Source organism: Tachyglossus aculeatus, chromosome 1 (assembly GCF_015852505.1).
Source record: "Tachyglossus aculeatus isolate mTacAcu1 chromosome 1, mTacAcu1.pri, whole genome shotgun sequence".
Taxonomy (NCBI): Eukaryota; Metazoa; Chordata; class Mammalia; order Monotremata; family Tachyglossidae; genus Tachyglossus; species Tachyglossus aculeatus.
In genome coordinates this window covers 60,385,189-60,407,867 of record NC_052066.1, presented here as the reverse complement: position 1 = coordinate 60,407,867, position 22,679 = coordinate 60,385,189, and the positions used below count along the sequence as shown (strand labels likewise).

At 42.1% G+C, this 22,679-nt stretch overlaps 1 protein-coding gene across 2 annotated transcripts in view; it reads left to right on the top strand.

Moving 5' to 3' along the window:
* Positions 1 to 22,679, top strand: part of FNDC3B (fibronectin type III domain containing 3B) — a 423,729-nt gene that overhangs the window by 281,528 nt on the left and 119,522 nt on the right. For both annotated transcript variants that reach the window (XM_038748752.1, XM_038748114.1), the window contains exons 7-9: positions 7,166 to 7,224; positions 13,302 to 13,459; positions 16,186 to 16,245. In XM_038748752.1, coding sequence (XP_038604680.1) covers positions 7,166 to 7,224; positions 13,302 to 13,459; positions 16,186 to 16,245 — 277 coding nt within the window. The remainder of the gene's footprint in view (positions 1 to 7,165; positions 7,225 to 13,301; positions 13,460 to 16,185; positions 16,246 to 22,679) is intronic.

Below are 22,679 nucleotides of genomic sequence, written 5' to 3'. Positions count from 1 at the left end.
TTCTGACCCCATTCCCTCTCATCTTATGAAATCTCTCGCTCCATCCCTTCTCCCCTCCTTAACTTCCATCTTCAACCGCTCACTCTCCACTGGTTCCTTCCCCTCTGCCTTCAAACATGCCCATGTCTCTCCCATCCTAAAAAAACCCTCTCTTGACCCCACCTCACCTTCTAGTTATCGTCCCATATCCCTCTTACCATTCCTTTCCAAACTCCTTGAACGAGTTGTCTACACGCGCTGCCTAGAATTCCTTAACAACAACTCTCTCCTCGACCCCCTCCAGTCTGGCTTCCGTCCCCTTCATTCCACGGAAACTGCGCTCTCAAAGGTCACCAATGACCTCCTGCTTGCCAAATCCAATGGCTCATACTCTGTCCTAATCCTCCTCGACCTCTCAGCTGCCTTTGACACTGTGGACCACCCCCTTCTCCTCAACACGTTATCTGACCTTGGCTTCACAGACTCCGTCCTCTCCTGGTTCTCCTCTTATCTCTCCGGTCGTTCTTTCTCAGTCTCTTTTGCAGGCTCCTCCTCCCCCTCCCATCCTCTTACTGTGGGGGTTCCCCAAGGTTCAGTGCTTGGTCCCCTTCTGTTCTCAATCTACACTCACTCCCTTGGTGACCTCATTCGCTCCCACGGCTTCAACTATCATCTCTACGCTGATGACACCCAGATCTCCATCTCTGCCCCTGCTCTCTCCCCCTCCCTCCAGGCTCGCATCTCCTCCTGCCTTCAGGACATCTCCATCTGGATGTTCGCCCGCCACCTAAAGTTCAACATGTCGAAGACTGAGCTCCTTGTCTTCCCTCCCAAACCTTGTCCTCTCCCTGACTTTCCCATCTCTGTTGACGGCACTACCATCCTTCCCGTCTCACAAGCCCGCAACCTTGGTGTCATCCTCGACTCCGCTCTCTCATTCACCCCTCACATCCAAGCCGTCACCAAAACCTGCCAGTCTCAGCTCCGCAACATTGCCAAGATCCGCCCTTTCCTCTCCATCCAAACCGCTACCCTGCCAATTCAAGCTCTCATCCTATCCCGTCTGGACTACTGCACTAGCCTTCTCTCTGATCTCCCATCCTCGTGTCTCTCTCCACTTCAATCCATACTTCATGCTGCTGCCCGGATTATCTTTGTCCAGAAACGCTCTGGACATATTGCTCCCCTCCTCAAAAACCTCCAATGGCTACTGATCAATCTGCGCATCAGGCAGAAACTCCTCACCCTGGGCTTCAAGGCTCTCCATCACCTCGCCCCCTCCTACCTCACCTCCCTTCTCTCCTTCTCCAGCCCAGCCCGCACCCTCCGCTCCTCCCCCACTAATCTCCTCACTGTACCTCGCTCTCGCCTGTCCCACCATCGACCCCCGGCCCACGTCATCCCCCGGGCCTGGAATGCCCTCCCTCTGCCCATCCGCCAAGCTAGCTCTCTTCCTCCCTTCAAGGCCCTGCTGAGAGCTCACCTCCTCCAGGAGGCCTTCCCAGACTGAGCCCGTTCTTTCCTCTCCCCCTCGTCCCCCTCTCCATCCCCCGTCTTACCTCCTTCCCTTCCCCACAGCACCTGTATATATGTATATATGGTTGTACATATTTATTACTCTATTTATTTATTTATTTATTTATTTATTTTGCTTGTACATTTCTATCCTACTCATTTTATTTTGTTGGTATGTTTGGTTCTGTTCTCTGTCTCCCCCTTTTAGACTGTGAGCCCACTGTTGGGTAGGGACTGCCTCTATGTGATGCCAATTTGTACTTCCCAAGCGCTTAGTACAGTGCTCTGCACATAGTAAGTGCTCAATAAATACGATTGATTGATTGATTGATTAAAAAATGATTGAAGTATTTTACAGTGCTCTGCACACAGCAAGCGCTTAAAAAATATGATTGAATGAATGAAAGAAGTCTTTTAACACCTTCCTCAACTTCTCTTTCCCCACAGCACTTACAGACATATCTTTATGCTGGCCTGCTTCCCCCTACCCTGTATTTAATTTGGGGATCATGTCTACCCAAGCACCAAGTGCAGGGCTCACAAAGGCTGAACCCTCAATAACTTTTATTGTTTGATCAGTAGTAGTAGGTTCTCTGAGGAGGCTTTCTAAAACTGGGTACCATTTGGATTTTCTAGAGTGAAGTTCAGAGGATTCTACTGACCAAGGAATTGGAGTTTCCCCTTGATCTGGTTATCATTTTCGGATTATGAGTTCTGGCATTATTTCCAAGAGACATTTCAAGTGCCTCAGCACAGAGTTGAGAGAGGCTGTTTCTTGCTTACCCAATTAACCCATACACTGTGAAATATGAGATAGCCAGGAAGATCATTGATGTGAAAGTTCACTGGAATAATTCAAGTGTTCCATGGATTCAAAGTATTACTATTATTTTTCTTATTAGGTCATGTCTCCCTGGATCAGGGATACTTTCAGAAAGTGTTTTACATGTGGAAAATTATATTTTGGGTCTGAATCTGAAAGGGTCCAACCTAATGTTACCAACTAAAGTAATATCAGTAGGGTATTATGACATAGGTATAAGCCTGGCATTTTGGGCTCATGTGCCCACAGTTATTTTAGTCCCTGAGCCAGTCTCAGAGAAACTGGCATTAGCACACCCACCTGATGGACCAAGTGTATTTTGGACTTTCCCATCCTCCATCCCCTGCTGGTCTGAAGGGGAACTAAATTCATTCATTCAGTCAGTCGTATTTATTGAGTGCTTATATGATAATAATAATAATTGTGATATTTGTTAAGTACTGGCGTAGTGGATAGAGCATGGGCCTTTGAGTCAGAAGGACATGGGTTTTAATCCCAACTTGGCTGCTGTGTGAGCTGAGACAAGTCACTTCACTTCTCTGTTCCTCTGTTACAGATTGAAACTGTGAGCCCCATGTGAAACATGGACTGTGTCCAACCCCATTAGCTTGTGTCTACCCCAGCACTTAGTACAGTGCCTGACACATAGTAAGTGCTTAACAAATATCACAATTATCATTATTATTATTAGTTTCAAGGGAAGATACATGATAATCAGTGCTTAGAACAGTGCTTTGCACATAAGCACTTAATAAATGCCATTATTATTATTATCAGCCCAGAGACAGTCCCTGTCTCACATAGGGCTCACAGTCTAAGTAGGAGGGAGAGTGGGTATTGAATCCCCATTCTGCAGATGAGGGAACTGAGCCATAGAGAAGTGAAGTGACTTGCCCAAGGTGACACAGCAGACAAGTGGCAGAGCCGGGATTAGAACCCAGGTCCTCTGACTCTGAGGCCCATGCACTTTCTACTGGGCCATGCTGCTGGTACTGGGCTGGGTAAAGTAGTCCCAGTCCACCCGCTCCTTAACGGCAACTTCCAATTGAGCGTTAATATGAGGGTGGAGGGGAATACCAAGTGCCCAGAAGTGCAGAATGAAGTGTTGTGGCTTAGTGGCAAGGAGCACAGGCCTTGGAGTCAGAGGACCTGGGTTCTAATCTTGGCCCCACCACTTGTCTGCCCTCATCTGTAAAATGTGGACATGGACTGTGTCAATTGTAATTATGTTGTATCTAACCCAACTCTTAGAACAGAGCCTGACACATAGTAAATGCTTAATAAGTACCATTTTTTACAAAAAAAAAATCCAAGTGCTTAGATAACACAGAAGGGAGAGGTTTGTTAAAGGGCTGGGAATTCTTGTGAAACAGTTATGTCCTAGTTGTGGAGAAAACCATTCCTGACAATAAAAGGGTAATTTCATTACTTTTCGCATTGTCTTAGCCCTCTGCTGCCAAGAGAGACATCATACAATATTGTTATTAATGTACCAGATGTTTGCATGTGCCTGTCATTGCAATGCTATGTTGTCTTTGCAGTTGATAATGGAAACTGCTGAAATTAAAGCCTTATTTTGAAATTGGCATGAAAGTTGGTGCGTGAAGAGACAGATTGTCATATGTGCTTCCAGACAATTACACTAAGCCAAACTTAATTAATCAATCGATTGCATTTACTGAACACTTACCATTGGCAGAGCATTGTACTAAGCACTTGGGAGAGTACAATGACAGAATTGGTAGAAAGCTCCAAAGTCTTCTTTCACGAGTAAAGTATTGTTGGAACTCAATTTTTGTGTACCAACTGTGGAAGTTGGGTAGATTCTGAACTTGAATTCTTGGCCCTATTATATATCTGATTCAAGTTCCAGGCCTTCCGTGCTCAACGTCACAGACCCATCGGTTTCCAGCGACACCTGTAGTTTCCATTGGTCTTTGTGAAGATGAGCAATTAATAAACCAGGATTAAGATTTAGGTAGAAGATTTCTGTTTAGTCCATTCTGTGTGATTTAAGTCCACATTTTGGATAACGAAAACTGTGGTGGTTGCTAAACGCTTACTATGTGCCAAACTCTGTCCTAAACCCCAGGGTAGATACCAGATAGTCAACTCATACATCATCCCTCTACAACTTGGAACTCACAGTCTAAAGAGGCTTGAAATTTAATCCCCTTTTGCAGATGAGGCAAAAAGAGGTGAAGTAACCTGCCCAAGGTCACTCAGTGGGAAAGTAGCAGAGGTGGGATTGGAACCCAATAAGGAGAAGAGTAATAATTGTGGTATTTGTTATGCACTTGCTATATGCCAAGCACAGGAGTAGATAAAAGATAATCAGGTCCCAATTGTGCCTCACAGTCTAAGTAAGAGGGAGAATGGGTATTGGGAATTCCCTTTTGCAAATGAGGGAACTGAGGCACAAAGAAGTTAAGTGACTTGCCTGAGGTCACACAGCAGGTAACTGGTAGAGCCAGGATTAGAATCCAGTGACTCTGAGGCCCATGCCCTTTCCACTAGACCATGCTGCTTCTTTAACAGTAGAATTAGGGAATGTTTTTCTGAGAGTGCACATATCCAAATGATACGAGATCTGATATCATGAAAGCATTGTGCATGGATGTGCAGCATAGAGAGGGTGGGATGGGTGTAAGATAGGAGGTTCCTTTAACTAGGGCTTCATCAAGAATGTTATCTCTGCATTTTAGGAGAATTATCTGTTAATTGTACTGAACACTGTACTGAGCATCTTGGGAAAATGCAGTATAACAGAGTTGGTAGACACATACCCTCCCCACAATGAGCTTACAGTCTAGATGGGAGACAGACATTAATATAAATAAATCACAGATATGTACATAAGTGTTGTGGGATGAACAAAGGGTGCAAATCCAATTTGTAAGGGCAGTGAAGAAGGGAATGGGAGAAAGGGAAATGAGGACTTAGGGAAGGCTTCTTGGAGGAGATGTGGCTTTGAGGTTGGAAAGAGTGATCATCTGTCAGATATGAAGAAGAGAGTTCCAGGCTAGTGCTAGGATGTGGCCAAGGGGTCGGAAGGGGGATGAGAAATGAACTCATTAAATTAGCACTTGTAATCCAAGGAAAACACTGAGATGATTTTGCATAGTGCTTTCATTTTGCACAAGGGAGAACCAAATTTGATTAAGCTTTGAAGTTTATTTCTATCTTTTATTCTGGCACTGGCACAATGCTTACTAAACAGTGGCTAGAGAAGAAAATTCAACATTTTAGGTATTCTGAGTCATGAGTAATTCAAACACTGCTTCTGGAGACAATATTCAGAGTGATATAATCATTCTAAAGCCATGTCTAGTGGCATAGTATTATGTTGTCACTCAATGGCAGTTTCAGAATATGCCTGTTAGTAACTTGGAGAAAAGAGTTTTATTTGATTTGTTGAAAACAGAATTACATCTTCCTCACGTTCAACCAGTTGTTGCTATAGCTCGGGAATAAAGAGGCATCCTGTACTTTGGCATTCATGTGGCATTTTTCACTTTTTGAATGATCAAAACTCCAAGACTTCTCAGACTCAGAGACTTCATTGATATGAAACTGTTATCCCTTCAGTAGAGATCAGATAGATTTTGGAGGGAGCCGTTGCTCACTGGAGTTTTTGTGGGGTTTTATCCAGCTGTTATGGGCTGTAAAAGAGAAATAAGTAAGCACAGAATTCTGGCATGATCCAGGAAAATATAAGAGAATTGTGAGGAAAAGTCCAGTCAACTATTGGAAAGGTCAGGTCAGGAATTTAATTTCTGAAGGTCATGCTTTTCAAAATGAGCTTAATCAGACTTTTGTTTCCAGAGATGTATTTTCTGATCAAGGTTTGGGATTTATTGAGGGTGCGTGACTTTACAGATTTTTTTATATTTTTTATCATCTTATCTAGTATATATATATATGATTAAAAGTATTGTTTAATGGGCCTCTGTTTTTTTCCAAAAGAAAACTCTATCTGTTCTATCAAACAGGGGAAGGTTAACTTCCCCTAACGTGCTCTGGGATAGTGCTTGTTTGGAATCCTTCTTGTTGTTCCAGTAGACTTTTATCTTTTCTAGACGGATTTCTCTAATTTTGCGTATCCACGAGTGGGATATTCATTATGTTTGTCAAGGAAGAATACCAGCAAGGCATTGACCAGTAAACTGAGTGCTTTTATAATCTTCTACTTGCTGCATTTAGTGCCTTGGTGTTTAACTGCAGATCCAAAAATTCTGAGGTTTCTACCAACTATGGACAAGTTATTAATGTGACCTTGATAATCATTTTACCCAATTATGACCAATCTTTTTTTTCCCCTTCAGAAACTCTTTTTAATTCAAACACGTGGCAAATCTCCCTCCACTCGGTAATATGTACGTAGCCTCTTTCTGTAGCCGTAGCTTTGCAACATTGCAGAAAGACAGAAGGCCAACCTCACTGAATGAGGTGGAAAAGTTATTTCAGTTCTAACCCTGGATTAGGCTACAGCAGGCAAGTGGTGAAAAACAATGGCGCCTCTGGCATAGTAGATTCTTAGAACTCTGACATCTAGCCAGTGATTCTAGTTAGCAGGTGGCTACCAGTTGTGTAGCTGCAGTTCATGTGTTCCTCAATTGCTTCAGTCTCCCTTTCTTTTCCTCCATATTGTATTACTCCATCCTAGACTGAATATGTTATTTGGGGTTTTCGATTCAGAATAATAAACTGGTTTACAGGTTGTCTACTCTGTTGTTGGAAAAGAAGTGCCATGGTCTTCTCAATAAATGTCATGAGAGGAAATGAGGAATTTGAGGACATGATTGCCATCTAATGGTAATAAATCACTTTTTCTCTTTTGTTCTGCAGAATATGACTCAGAGGCAAAAAGGGTTCAAGACATTCTTTCAGGAATAGAGAAACCACAGGTATGCCTTCCGGATTTCTCTGCACAAATGGCATTGTCATAAATATTTCAAGGGCATCTGTTTTTTCCATAAGAGGAGGTTATCTGAGTTGGTGCAGGTTATTCGTGAAATGTGGAAAAGTGGTAACTTTTAATAAAGCACGAACATCTTGAGTCACAGGTTTTGGTTTCAACATGGCACCTTTAAGTGATCTCTTACAGTTTGGTAAATGGATGGCAGGTAAGCAATCCTCTTACCTTCCAGGCATGAGGAGTTGATTTTATGGGTTCTTTCAGATTAATGTAACAGGTTTTACTGAATTCTCTTTATGGCAGGCTTCCTTGACTGTGTAATGTCATCAAAACAGTTTTTCTAAATATATGACATGGGTGAATTCTACATTAATATATGCATATTAGAAAAAATTATGCTAAAAAATGATGGGATGGATGATTTGCTGCAATACTCCAACTATCTATCACCCCATCTCCATCCTACCATTTCTTTCCAAAATTCTTGATTGAGTGTACTCCCACTGCCTCTACTTCCTCTCTGACTCCCTCCTCCACCCCCTGTAATCAGGTATCCATCCCTTCCACTCCACTGAGACTGCTCTCTCCAAAGTCAACTGTGACCTCCACCTTGCCAAATCTAATGGCATCTACTCCGTCATAATCCTCCTAGACCTCGCAGCTGCCTTCGACACTATGAATGTCCATTTTCTCTTGGAGACATTTTCCAGCCTTGGCTTCACTGACACTGTCTTCTTCTAGCTCTCCTCCCATCGCTCTGCCTGTTCGTTCTCAGACTTTTCTTCTAACCTGGGGGTTCCCCATGGTTCAGTTCTGGATACTCTTCTAGTCCCCATTACTTCAGCTGGGGAATTGATCCACTTCTACAGCTTCAGCTACCACCTCCACACTGATAACTCACAGATCTCTCCAGACTGATTCAAATGCATCACTCATGCACTTGATTCTGAACTCCTTAAGTGCTAAGGTACGTTCCCCACTCCCTGGAGCTTTTTTGTACACATCTTTTCCCTGAGTTCCTTCCCCTAGCCATAACTTAATATCTGACTCCCCTGCTAGTTGATAAACTCCTTGAGGATAGGGATAATGTCTGCTCTGTCTCTTATATGCTTCCAAGCACTTTGATCCATTAGTTTTGTCTGGGCACAGGGTTCTTTGTGGGACTTAACGATAAGATTAACAGTTATCGGTAAGTAAATACAATTGCCTGACTAAGGAAGCCACCCAAGAAGTAACTTTAATCTTACTTGAGGGATTTTTTGGTTTTTGTGGATGAAAATAACCTTGAAAATGTAAATCAATTGAAAACGCTGACCTTACAGTTTGGAAAAGAGGCAGAAGGTAAACAGAAATAGCATGCGTCCATTTATAAATCCATCATTATTACTTTGATCTCCTACTGCGTGCAGAGCGCCATACTAAGTGCTTGAGGGAGAGCTCCAAGAGCCTAATAGTATAAGAATAAAGTGGGAAGAAGTGGTTGGTGATCTCCTGTAAGGAAAGACTAAACAATAATAACAATATAGCAACATAAAAAATCAAAGACAGCATTAAATAATAATAGTGATAATAGCACTTGTTAAGAGCTTACTATGTGCCAAGCACTGTTCTAAGTACCGGGGTAGATACAAGGTAATCAGGTTGGACACAGTCCCTGTCCCACATGGGGCTCACACTCTTAATCCTCGTTATACAGTGAAGTAACTGAGGCCCAGAAAAGTGAAGTGACTCACCCAAGATCACATAGCAGACAAGGGGTGGAGCTGGCTTTAGAACCCAGGTATTTCCGACTCCAAGGCCCCAGCTTTATCCACTAAGCCACACTGCTTCATAGCGTAATAGAGTAAAAGCAGCAGGGATCTGGGCTAGAGGAGCAGTTTTGTCAGGCTCATGGCCATTCAGTGACCAGTAGTCATAGGCTTCACCTTTTCAGTATTTTATACATTAAGGAAGCATAATGTTGGTAACTCTTCATTTTCCCCAAGCTGGAGCAGAGACTTTGAGATATCTTTGAGACCATTTTTGTGATCTTTGAGAACCTCATTTGAGATGATTTGAGATCAAATCAATCAGTGGTATTTATTGAGCACCTCCTGTGTGCAGAGCACTGTATTAAGCCCTTGGGAGAGTACAGTAAAGATTAGTCAACATATTGGATTTCAAGAATTTTGCAGTATAGCACTAGAGACACTATAAAATAATTTCTAGATAGGAAGGGCATGAACTTGTTCTTAAGTAATAGGGTGTTTAAGGCATGTATTCAGTGTACAGGAGGTTGCAAGTATACAAGTGTTTAGGTAGTGGAGAAGTGTAGATATGACATGGGATAAAACCAGGGGGATTAAAAATTAATCAAGGAAAATCTACTGTTGGGAGAAACGAGATTGAAGCACAGTTAGGCAGGAATGGCTGCCATAATGCAAGATCTACAGTGGACTGTCCTGTGCAGGTGACATACTTCACTGCACTGCCCAGATCAGCTTTCTACAAAAATGTTCAGGACATGTCACCCCCCTCCTCAGAAAACTCCAGTGGTTGCCCATCCACATCCATATCAAACAAAAACTTCTTACCATTGGTTTTAAAGCACCTTACACTCTCCTACCTCATCTCGCTTAGCAGCGTGGCTCAGTGGAAAAAGAGCATGGGCTTGGGAGTCAGAGGTCATGGGTTCTAATCCCGGCTTTGCTACGTGTCTGCTGTTTGACCTTGGGCAAGTCACTTAACTTCTCTGAGCCTATTACCTCATCTGTAAAATGGGGATTGACTGTGAGCCTCATGTGGGACAACCTGATTACCCCCAGGTATCCCCCCCAGCACTTAGAACAGTGCTCTGCACATAGTAAGCGCTTAACAAATGCCATTATTGTTATTATTATTATTATTATTATTATTATTATTATTATTATTATTATTATTATACAACACAGCCCTCATACTTCACTCCTCTAGTGCTAACCTTCTCACTGTGTCCTGATCTCACCTGTCTCACCACTGACCCCCGGCCAGTGTCCTGCCTTAGGCATGGGACACCCTCCGTCCTCAATTCCTACAGACAATTACTCTACCCAGTGCTTAGAACAGTGCTTGGCACATAGTAAGTGCTTAACCATCATTATTATTACCCCCTTCAGAGCGTTATTGAAGACACATCTCCTCCAAGAGGCCTTCCCAGGCTAAGCCCCACTTTTCCTCATTTCCCACTCTCTTCTGCGTCACCCTAACTCACTCCCTTTACTCTTCCTTCCCGCCCCCCCCCCCCCACTCAGTCCCATGCATTTATGTATATATATCTGTAATTTCATTTATTTGTATTGATGTCTGTGAGCTGGTTGTGGGTAGGGAATATCACTGTTTATTGTTGTAGCATACTTTCCCAAATGCTTAGTACAGTGCTCTGCACACAGTAAGTGCTTAATAAATATAACTGAGTGAATCTGACCTGTCTTGCCCCTAGAGGGGCAGCAAACAGGTTGGGGAATGCAGCAGTGAACTCGGTGGAGTAGCACCAAGAAAAGGAAGCAAAGTCAAACACCACAGGATTGAGTCTTCCGCCAGTCCCATTGTATCCCTTCACCACCTTCCTTGAGCAAACTCTCTCACTGCTAACTCTCTCTCCCCAGCTCATCCCCACTCTTTCCCCCTCACTCTTGGAACCTTAGTATAGTGCTTGGCACATAGTAAGCACTTAGCAAATATTTTTATTATTATTATTATGTATCACTGGTAGAGTAGAGTAAGTAGACCTGCTCTCTTTCCTCAGAGAGCGTAGGTTGTAAGCTTCTTTAGGTAAGAGATTAGGTGTAACACTGTTGTAACTCCGCTGCTTGTCTGCTGTATGACCTTGGGCAAGTTGCATAACTTCTCTGTGCCTCAGTTACCTCGTCTGTAAAATGAAGATGAAGACTGTGAGTCCTATGTGGGACAGGAACCATGTCTGACCCAATTATCTTGTATCTACTCAAAACCTAGTACAGTGCTTGGCACATAGTAAGCGCTTAATAAGTGCCATAATTATTATTGTACTCTCCCAAAGTGGTTAATGCATCGCTTGGCATAGAATAAGCAATCAGATACTGTTGAGTGAGTGATTACTCTTTTAAAAGGTGGTATTTGTTAAGCGCTTACTATTTGTCAAGCACTGTTGTAAGAACTGCAAGTTCTGATTACATGCAAGTTAATCAGGGTGGACACAGTTCCAACTGTCCCAAATGGGGCTCACAGTCTAAGATTAGTCTTCATGCCTCACAGTGTTCTTAACTGAGACGTAGTGTGAGGAGAGAGCAGTGTTGTTAGATTTTACTTTCTTCGTATATCTTGCATCCTGATTCTGCACCACAGAACCTGAGCAATGTCACGCTGCATTTTGTGATATGTGGTTAATCGTGGTTACTGGGGGATGACTTTGGTAAAATTCTTGGTTGATCATGACATCAAAAATAACTTTCAGATAAAATAAAACACAGCAAATACATAGCATATGCGCAAAGGGGATAAAAAGCTAAATCCAGAATTTTTCACATCAATAACTTCTTTTTCAATAGTTACATAAAATTTCATCAGATGCTTGGACTTAAATACTTTAATGTTTCAGCCATGTGGAAGAGGCAGAGTAGCACATAAGGGGTAAGGGAGGGCCTGGAAAGGTCCTCATATCCTCTACTCTCTTTCCCATCCACATTACCTATGAGCTTGAAACTATACCCTTTAAGCACTTTGCCCTTCACCCTACCCTGACTCACAGCATTTGTGTACATATCCATAATTTATTTTAATGTTCATCTTCCCCTCTATACTGTAAACTCCTTGTGGAGCTCTAATGTGTTTGCCAATTCTGTTCTATTGTACTACCACAAGGACTTAGTGCAGTCCTGCACACAGTAAATGCTCGATAAATACCAGTGATTGATTAATTGATTGATTGAGAGACCAGGAGGTGGGGCAAGTGGAATTAGAAGTTGGAATAGTATCTTCCAACTATATTGTATCACACTCTTCCAAGCACTTAATACAGTGCTCCACACACAGAAAGCTCTCATTAAATATCATTGATCTGCATATGGTCTGCTGATAAGGATCAAATTTTTCAGTCTCCTTTTGGCTAAAACCTACCTCCTAAAAGAAGATTCTATTCTCCCAGCGGGATTGGGGAAACACCACCCTTCTTGATTTGGGGAGGTATAGTTCCCAGGAAGGAGAGAATAGGTTTCCTTTTCATTAAGGGAATATATTCACCATCAAGTTCTGGCAACAGAGATGACTAACTAATTGCCCTCTGCTTGTGGCACCTCTGGATGGATCAAAATGCTGATTTCAGACTTTGCACTAAGTAATAATAGTAATAATTGTGGTGTTTGTTAAGCGCTTACTATGTGCCAGGAACCGTACTAAGCTCTGGAGTGGATACAAGCAAATCGGGTAGGACACAATCCCTATCCCATGTGGTGCTCACAGTCTCAATCCCCATTTCACAAATGAGGGAATTGAGACTCAGAGAAGTGAAGTGACTTCCCCAAGGTCACACAGCAGACAAGTAAAAGAGCCGGGAATAAAACCCATGACCTTCTGACTCCCAGGCCCATGCTTTATCCACTATACCAAACTGCTTCTTGCACTCAATAAATGTCATTCATTAATTGATAATAATAATTGCGGTGTTTAAGTCTTACTACATGTAAGCCAGATACAACATAATTAGGTCCCACATGGGGCTGACAGTAGAAGTAGGAGAGAACAGGTATGGAGCCCCCATTTTGCAAATGAAGGAACTGAGACACAGAGAAATTAATTGACGTGCTCAATGTTACATAGTAGGTAAGTGGCAAAGCTGGGATTAAAACTCAGGTCCTCTGGTTGCCAGGTCCGTGCTCTATCCACTTGGCCACTCCTCCTGATAACATACTAGAAATGCCTCAATGTCTCATGTCTAGGATCTTTCAGATGATGTGGGGCCTGCTCAGGGATTTACCAACTCCAGGGTCTCTCTGTACTGTGGTCAGGGCAGTTGGTCCTCAAAACACTAGTTTGTGTCTCGCGATACCAACTCACTTTTATTTTATTTCCTAGGTCTCAAACATTCAGGCAAGAACTGTTCTTCTTACCTGGTCTCCTCCAGCTGGCCTTTCAAGTGGAGAGAGACCCAGCAATGGCTCACCATACACCTACAGTTATGAGGTTGGCTTGTCAGACAAAGGAAGAGATGGAAAGTACAAGATCATTTACAGGTAACAGCTCATTTATACTTATTGATGAGATGTGTTCTTGATGTTTGTATCTTTATGAGAACCCTGATCTTCAAGGAGATTGAAAAAGGATATACCGTCATGAACAAACTAATAAGAATGTAACTGTTAATGGATTGTTTTAAAGAGTGCTATTCAAACAGTAATATTAGGAAGGTCAACAAATATGAGATCATTTGCGAATCAAAGTCATTTTTGTAGAGCTGTCAGTCCAGTTGACATCTAGTTACCTTTGAATATGCTTACACAGGAAAAGCATAAAATTAGCAGTCTCACATTTCCTCCTGCCTTCAGGACATCTCTACTTGGTTGTCTCTCCGACACCTCAAATTTAACATTGTTCAAAACAGAACTCCTTATCTTCTAACCCAAACCCTGCGCTCCCCATGACTTTCCCATCACTATAGACAGCACCACCATCCTTCCTGTCTCACAAGCCTGTAACCTCGGTGTTAACTTCGACTCACCTCTCTCATTCAACGCACATACTCAATCTGTCAATATATCTTGTTTATTCAACCTTCACAACATGGCTAAAATCCCGCTTTTCCGATCCATCTAAATCGCTATCACGTTAATCCAAGCACTTATCTGATGCCACCTTGATTACTGCACCAGCCTCCTTGCTTACATCTCTGCCTCCTGTCTCTCCCCACTCCATTCCATACTTAATTCTTCTGCCCAGATCATTTTTCTACAAAAATGTTTAGGCCATATTTCCCAACTCCTGAAGAACCTCCAGTGGTTGCCCATCCATCTCTGCATCAAACAGAAACTCCTTACTGTTGGCTTTAAAACGCTCAATCACCTTGCCCCTTTACCTCCCTACTCTCCTACTACAGTCCAACCTGGACACTTCACTCCTGTAATGCTAACCTGTACCTCAACCTCATCTATCTCACTGCCGTCCTACCCACATCCTGGCCTATGTCCTACCTCTGTCCTGGAATATCATATCTTCATATCTGACCAACGAACATATCTGACCACTCCCCACCTTCAAATCCATATTGAAGGCACATCTGCTTCAGTAGGCCTTCCCCAATTAGGCCCTCATTTCCTCATCTGTGTCACCCATGCACTTGGATTTGCACCCTTTATCCATCCCTCCCTCAGCCCCACAGCGCTTACATTCATATTAATTTATTTTAATGTTTGTTTCCGCTCTAAACCATAATCTTTTTGCTGTCCACCAATTCTGGTATATTCTACCGTACCAAGTGCTTAGTACAGTGCTCTGTACACAGTAAACATGCAATAAGATCGATTAACCCTCTCATTGTCAATTTTCCATTAAATGAGCAGATTTAGTAGTCGTAACTGGTCCTCGTATGAATTCTGTATTCTTTGATATGAGTACAGCCTGCACAGTTTGTCCTTCTGGTGCCAGCTTGCTCACTGTCGCCCAGTCACATCTGTCTTGTCATTGACCCCTTTCCCACGTCCACCCTCTCGCCTAAAACTTCCTCCCATTCCATATGTGCCAGATCACAAGTCTTTCCACCTTCAAAGCCTTATTATGGTCATATGTCCTCTAAGAGGCCTTTCTGGATTAAGCCCTCTTTTCCCAGACTCCCTTTCTATTCTGCGTCATCTGTGCAGTTGAATCTGTACCCTTTAAGCACTTGATATTTACCTCATCCTCAACCCCACAGCACATATGTACATATCCATAATTCATTCCTTTATATTAACGGCTGCTTCCCCTTCTAGACTGAAAGCTAGTTGTGGGCTGGGAACATGTTTACCAACTGTATTGGATTGGTATTCTCTTCCAGTGTAGTGCTGTGCACACAGTAATCACTCAGTGAATACCACTGGTTGATTATGACTTTTCTTCCTTTGGCAAAGTCTCTCCATTTGTCCCTGACTGGACCTTCTTGATAGCTATCGTTAATGTGTTTTAGGAAAAATTTTTTTATCTGTGATTTTTGGTGCCTTTTCATGTCTCCCAGTGTTTCTCCTCCAAATGGAATGGCCAACATGAATTTCTAGGGTCTGTCTATATAGATATTTGAAAAAGATTTTTCTTCCATCTCAACTTTAAGGGGAAAATAGCTCTTGTGAAGGGAAAAGATTAAATAATAATAATAATGATGGTATTTGTTAAGCGCTTACTATGTGCCAAGCACTGTTCTAAGTGCTGGAGTAGATACAAGGTAATCAAGTTGTCCCACTTCCAGGAGGGTGGGATTTGTCATAATGGTCACATGCCCGTAGGATCACTCAGTGAATTTTAATTGAACTGAATCATTTATATCCCTGTTTTTTTATTTTCCATGTGCTATAATAATAAAAGAATTGGATGCAAACACATTTATCCAGAAGAGTTTTTAACAGTTAATTCCTTTTTAGTTTAATATCTTTCCAATTTCTTGGCATTTACTTTTGTGATTTTTTAAAAAGTGTCTAAATAAAGAAAAAACTTTATTTTGCAGTCATGTAAACTGAAAGCCCAATCCTACCAATATTGGTTGAGTGCTGGCAGAGGGAGGTGAATTCATTACCATTTGTACTACCATTTAGTTAAGTTTGTTCTTCCATTTCATCTAAGGGCCTGACCATAATAGGCATCTCCAAAAAGAAAATGGTTCATTCCTGATTTACTACTAGAGCAGGCCTCATCTCTACTTCATTTTAAACACCAAAATCCAATATCTAAGAATTATCAAGAAACTTTATGGCTTAAGGATGATTTCTTTTTGCAGTGGAGAAGAATTAGAGTGCATCCTGAAAGACCTAAGGCCCGCAACAGATTATCACGTCAGGTGAGTTATGATGCCAAAACTCTATTTTAATAGAAAAGGCTTGAACTGGTGAATAAAAGTATTTTTTAATATATTTTTGCCTAGATGAACATGTGTGGGTCAAAAACTTCATTATGATAATATAGTTCTTCAGTAGTCTCTTGACATCCAATATCTTACAAGTTGTCCATCATTTGCCGAATCTGTCTCAACATAGCATTGTAGAACACAAAAAAGTAGAAGTCGTGGTTGAATGACATCGGTAATGACACTGAATTTCTTCTTGCTGATTAAAATCAGATGAAATCCATCCACTCAGTATTTGTCTTTGGAGAAAGGTCATAATGTGCTTAGAGAAAAGCAATCAAAATAATCAGAAGGATGGAGCAGATCCTATATGTGGATAGCCTGAAAAGATTAGGTTTCTTCTGTATGGACAGATGAAATTGGAGAGGGGATGTAATTGTTTCAAAATCTAGAAGATGTTGACTGCACAAATTCAGAAGTGCACCAAAACCCACAGCACCAGGAAATGGGAGCAAAGAAACAAAGAAACACTTTTTCATACAGCAAATGGATTTATTTTCTTCGGGAAGTTGTGCAGGGTAGGCCATCATGAGCTCAAGAGGATTTTGATTAGATTCCTTTATCACAATTAAAAATAATAATAATAATGATATTTGTTAAGTACTTACTCTGTGCCATGCTCTGAACTAAGTGCTGGGATAGATAAAAATAATCAATCATATTTATTGAGTGCTTACTATGTGCAGAGCACTATACTAAGTGCTTGGGAGAGTACAGTACAGCAGAATTAGCAGACATATTCCGTGCCAATAATGAGCTTATAGTCTAGTGGGGGAGACAATGATTAATATGAATAAGTAATTTGTAGTATATAATTTAAAGATAGGTACTGAAGTGCTAAGGGGTTGGGCCACATATGAAGTGCATAAATGACACAAAAGAGAGAGTGAAACTGGGGAAAAGAGAGCTTAATCAGGGAAGACCTCATGGAAGAGATATGACCTTAAGATAATCAAATAACACAGCCCCTAAGCCATATGGGGTTCACAGTCTGAATGGGAGAGAGGATAAAGGTATTGATTCCCCATTTTACAGATGAGGAATCTGAGGCACAGAAAGGGTAAATGACTTGCATATGGTCACACAGCAGGCATGTAGCAGAGTTGGGATTAGAACCCACGTCCTCTGATGCCCAGGCTTTTTTCAGTAGGCCATGTTGTTCCTCATTCATGGATGATTTCCCCATAACAGATTTTTAGAGAAGTTAGAGAAATTTTCAAGAATATCCCTACAAGTGGATGTCAAGAAGAACAGCCATCATGCAATAGGTTAGTTTTACCCTACTGATGTTGTTGCCATAGTAATCCTACCTAGTACAGAAGGAACTGCGGGTTCATACATTTGATATCTCAACAGCGTGTCTTTGTGGAAAGAGAACAGGATTGGGAATGAGAAGACCTTTCTTCAAGTCCCAGCTCCATCTCTGGCTTTCTGGGGGTGACCTTTGCAAAGTCACTTCTCTTGGCCTCAGTTTTGTCATCTGTAAACTAGTAATGAGAGAGGGAGATAAATTACTTGTGCAGTTACTGCTACTTGTGGCCATTAAATATCTTAGTTCTCACAGTACTGGCCCCACTACTCTAGCCAAATACCAGTTGGAAATGATGTACAGGATTCCAAAGTAGTTTCAGTTGGATATGGTTTTCTTTTGCATCTCCTGTTGTGAATACTTACATGCCATTGCCATGCAGCTGTTAAGTACACAGTTACCCTGTTGGGTCCTACAGATTGAATTTGTTAATTGGTCTGTGAAGTACTGTATTTTCACTCTTAGGCAGTTGATTAATTGAAATTTCTCCACTGATTTGATCCAGAGAGTCAGCTAGTAGGACTTTTAAAAGTGATAACTTCATCATCATTATTGTACTCTTCCAAGCGCATAGTACAGTGCTCTGCACACAATAAGTGCTCAGTAAATACAACTCAATGAATGAATTATCAAAACGATTTAACACTCTATGTGAACATGTAGCTGTTTGAAACCAAGCAAAGCATAGTGCTTTCTTCCATGAGCTTTTCTTGTCAATAAATGAGTTAATACAAAGCGTATTCATTTGCACATAATTTCTTGATAAAGGTGTTTTTTTTTCCTTTTGCAAAAATCATAAATGTTGAATGCTGCTACTGAGTTAGGATTCAGAGGTAAAGAAAATAATAATAGTAATTATGGTATTTGTAAAGCGCTTACTATGTGCCAGGCACTGTATTGAGTGCTGGGACATTACTTTGCTAATACTTCACTACAACATTTAGTGAGGCAGGAAATGTTTTCTCCTAGCTTGTTAGAGCAGATATTTTTTGTTACCACATCCCCTATCCCAAGTAGGCTTAGAATAAAAAAATTCCCTGTTATGTGATCTCCTAGATAGCATGTCCTTGGCCAATTAACACATGATGTGCTTGCCATATGTGACTAGCAAATTGCAGTCACCAAGCTGCTGCATGTGACAAGATGATGTGACTCTATCATATTACAGACATACTGGGGAAATTGGGGACCGTGTTTCTCATGAAACCTTTTTCCTTATCGCCAGTGAGACAACCGAATGGAGTGTCCCACAAACAGAATGACTCAAGCATTGTTAAAACAAGGGGCTTGCCTCCCTTTCCTGGACTTAGACAAACCAAGCTGGAGAAGTATTGGTTTCCAGATTGGGTTTGCAGAGATGGTTGTCCACTTAACACTCTCATTTCTGAAAGAGAACCAGGGCAATTTTTCACAGCTGTTCAGACAGGAGTGGCTGTCCGCAAATCCGTTATTCCTGCAATTTGTCATTCTAATTTCACTGATTGATTGATATTGACTGGAGATACTTAAATAGGCTGGCACTATAATTCAGGCAGGTATTTCACTACTCTTTGATTAAGGTCACATCATTGAACTGAGCTTGGCACTATAATTCAGGAAGGTATTTCACTACTTTTTGATTAAGGCCACATAATTGAACTGCAGTCACCAGTATTAAAACCAGATTCTCAAGGCTATTCAGATTTCTTATTCCTTGAAGGTAACACTTTCATTCATTCATTCATTCAATCGTATTTATTGAGCGCTTACTGTGTGCAGAGCACTGTACTAAGCGCTTGGGAAGTACAAATCAGCAACAAATAGAGATGGTCCCTACCCAACAGTGGGCTTACAGTGTTTAATGTCATTGTAAGGACTAACATCTGTTGGTCAATTAACACTGTACTTTTCACTGTAAGGCCAGGACAAGTAATATTTTGGCCTGGAGAAAATAATTTTAATTCATAAAACTTTGGAAAATAAATTCTTTGGCCTCTAAATTTTTAGGAATGGTCATTTTTCCTTTTTCAAAGGAAAAGTCTCGTTACAGCTTAAATAGGAAGCAGTGGTTTCTAACATCTTGTGGCCTTATACATCAATGGCTTGTTGGAAAGGGCATGGCACTGGAAGTCAAGGGATTTGTTTATCATCCCAACTCTACTTCCGCTCTGCTCTGTGACCTTGGGCAAATCATTTAATCTCTCTGGAGCTAGGTTTCCTCATCTGTAAAATGGGGTAAAACACCTGCTCTGCCCACCTAGATTACAAGCCCAGGGTGTCCATTCTAGCACTTCATATGCTCTAAATAAATACCAAATTAGAGGACAGAGGAGGAAGTATATATATATATGTGTGCATTTCAGAGAAACCTCATGGTAATGTGGTGAAAAACCATTAAGATTTGAGAACGCTGGGACATTCCCCTTCTCCTAAAGACGGAAGAAGGGAAATCAGAGAAGGGCCTAGAATGGTAAGAGCAAAGATGAATGTTTTTACTTATTTCTCAGCTTTGCTGGTGAAATCGGACACATGTTAAAACTGAGCCAAGAATCTTAGCTAGCATGACCTGTACTTAGCGTCAGCAGATGATCTTTGGTGCCTTCATCCTTGGAAACATTTGCAAGGTTTACATTTTCACAAGGATAAAGTGTACATGCCTGATTTTTCTGCTGCGTTCGGCAGAAGTATATTTGGCATCAATAGCTAGCAAGTGTATAGCTACATGAAACTCAATGTATTTTTCTTCAACACATATTTATATGGAGAAATTTAGGACTGATATCCTTTTTGTTTGAATTTCTACAGGTCTATCACTGATTTTAGTAGAACACAGCTGTTGTCATTCACTTCCTCTCTTTTAACTTCACCCAAGAGAGAATAGTAGAATAGGATTTTTCCTCTTATTTCACTCTTTACATTTTTGGGGTGCACATGAGAGTTCTGAAATTCATTTACATTTTTCAGAATATTGTTTTTCTAATCATCTAAGTCATTTTCCCCATCTTGTAAACATCAACACAAGCATTGACAGTCCAAAAATAAGAGGAGGCAAAAACTCCTCACTCTCGGCTTCAAGGCTCTCCATCACCTCGCCCCCTCCTACCTCACCTCCCTTCTTTTCTTCTACAGCCCAGCCCGCACCCTCCGCTCCTCTGCTGCTATCCTCCTCACTGTGCCTCGTTCTTGCCTGTCCCGCTGTCGACCCCCTGGCCTGGAAAGCCCTCCCTCCCCACATCCGCCAAGCTAGCTCTCTTCCTCCCTTCAAGGCCCTACTGAGAGCTCACCTCCTCCAGGAGGCCTTCCCAGACTGAGCCCCCTCTTCCTCTCCCCCTCCTCCCCTTCCCCATCCCCCCCACCTTACCTCCTTCCCCTCCCCACAGCACCTGTATATATGTTTGTACATATTTATTACTCTATTCATTTTATTTGTACATATTTATTCTATTTATTTTATTTTGTTAATATGTTTTGTTTTGTTCTCTGTCTCCCCCTTCTAGACTGTGAGCCCGCTGTTGGGTAGGGACCGTCTCTATATGTTGCCAACTTGTACTTCCCAAGTGCTTAGTACAGTGCTCTGCACACAGTAAGCACTCAATAAATATGATAGAATGAATGAATGAATGAATAATTTAGGCATTTGACCGTAAAATATCCCCCTACAGAGACTGGGTTGATCATTGTATTGTTTTCCTTAGCTAGGGAAATTCCTCATTTAGGAACACAAACGTCTTAGGGGAGAACAAGAGTTATGCTGTGGTACGAAAAACATTCAGTCCATATTTCCCCACTCCTCAAGAACTTCCAGTGATTGCCCATCCATCTCCACGTCAAAGAAAAACTCCTTACCATCGGATTTAAAGCACTCAATCACCTGGCACCCTCCTACCTTACCTCCCTGATTTCTTCATGTAACCCAGCCCACACACTTCACTCCTCTAATGCCAACCTGCTCACTTCATCTCAGTCTCATCTATCTCACCGCAGACCTCTCCCCCGTGTCCTGCCTCTGGCCTAGAACACCTACCCTCTTCATATCTGACAGTCACTCTCCCCTCTTTCTGCTGTGTGACCTTGGGCAAGTCATTTCTCTGTGCCTCAGTTACCTCATCTGTAAAATGGGGAATGAGACTGTGCACCCTATGCGGTACATGGACTGTGTCCAACCCGACTAGCTTGTATCTACCCAGTGCTTAGTATGACACCTGGCACATAATAAGCACTTTAGAAATACCATTAAAAAATAAATAACTAGCAGGCAGAAGATGCCCAGGTCCCATTCCAATCAAGGGATGAAAAAGGGAATGGATCCCCAATTCTACAATGAAAAATACAGCATAGGTGTTTCTTCCTGCCCACATCCTGCCTCTGGCATGGAATTTCCTCATTCTTCATATCTTGTTGGTGATCATTCTCCCCACCTTCAAAACACATCTCCAAGAGGTCTTCCCCAACTAAGCCCTCATTTCCTCTTTCCTACTCTCTTCTGCATCAACCTTGCACTTGGAATTGCACTCTTTATTCACCCCTCCATCAGCCCCACAGCACTTATGTGCATATCCATAAAAGCTGTCACCAAAACCTGCTGGTCTCAGCTCCGCAACATTGCCAAGATCCGCCCTTTCCTCTCCATCCATACCGTAGCTAACCTGCTCATTCAAGCTCTCATCCTATCCCGTCTGGACTACTGCATCAGCCTCCTCTCTGATCTCCCATCCTCGTGTCTCTCCCCACTTCAATCCATACTTCATGCTACTGCCCGGATTATTTTTGTCCAGAAACGCTCTGGGCATATTAGTCCCCTCCTCAAAAATCTCCAGTGGCTACCAATCAATCTGCGCATCAGGCAGAAACTCCTCACCCTGGGCTTCAAGGCTGTCCATCACCTTGCCCCCTCCTACCTCACCTCCCTTCTCTCCTTCTACAGCCCAGCCCGCACCCTCCGCTCCTGTGCCGCAAATCTCCTCACCGTACCTCATTCTCGCCTGTCCCGCCATCGACCCCCAGCCCACGTCATCCCCCGGGTCTGGAATGCCCTCCCTCTGCCCATCCGCCAAGCTAGCTATCTTCCTCCCTTCAAGGC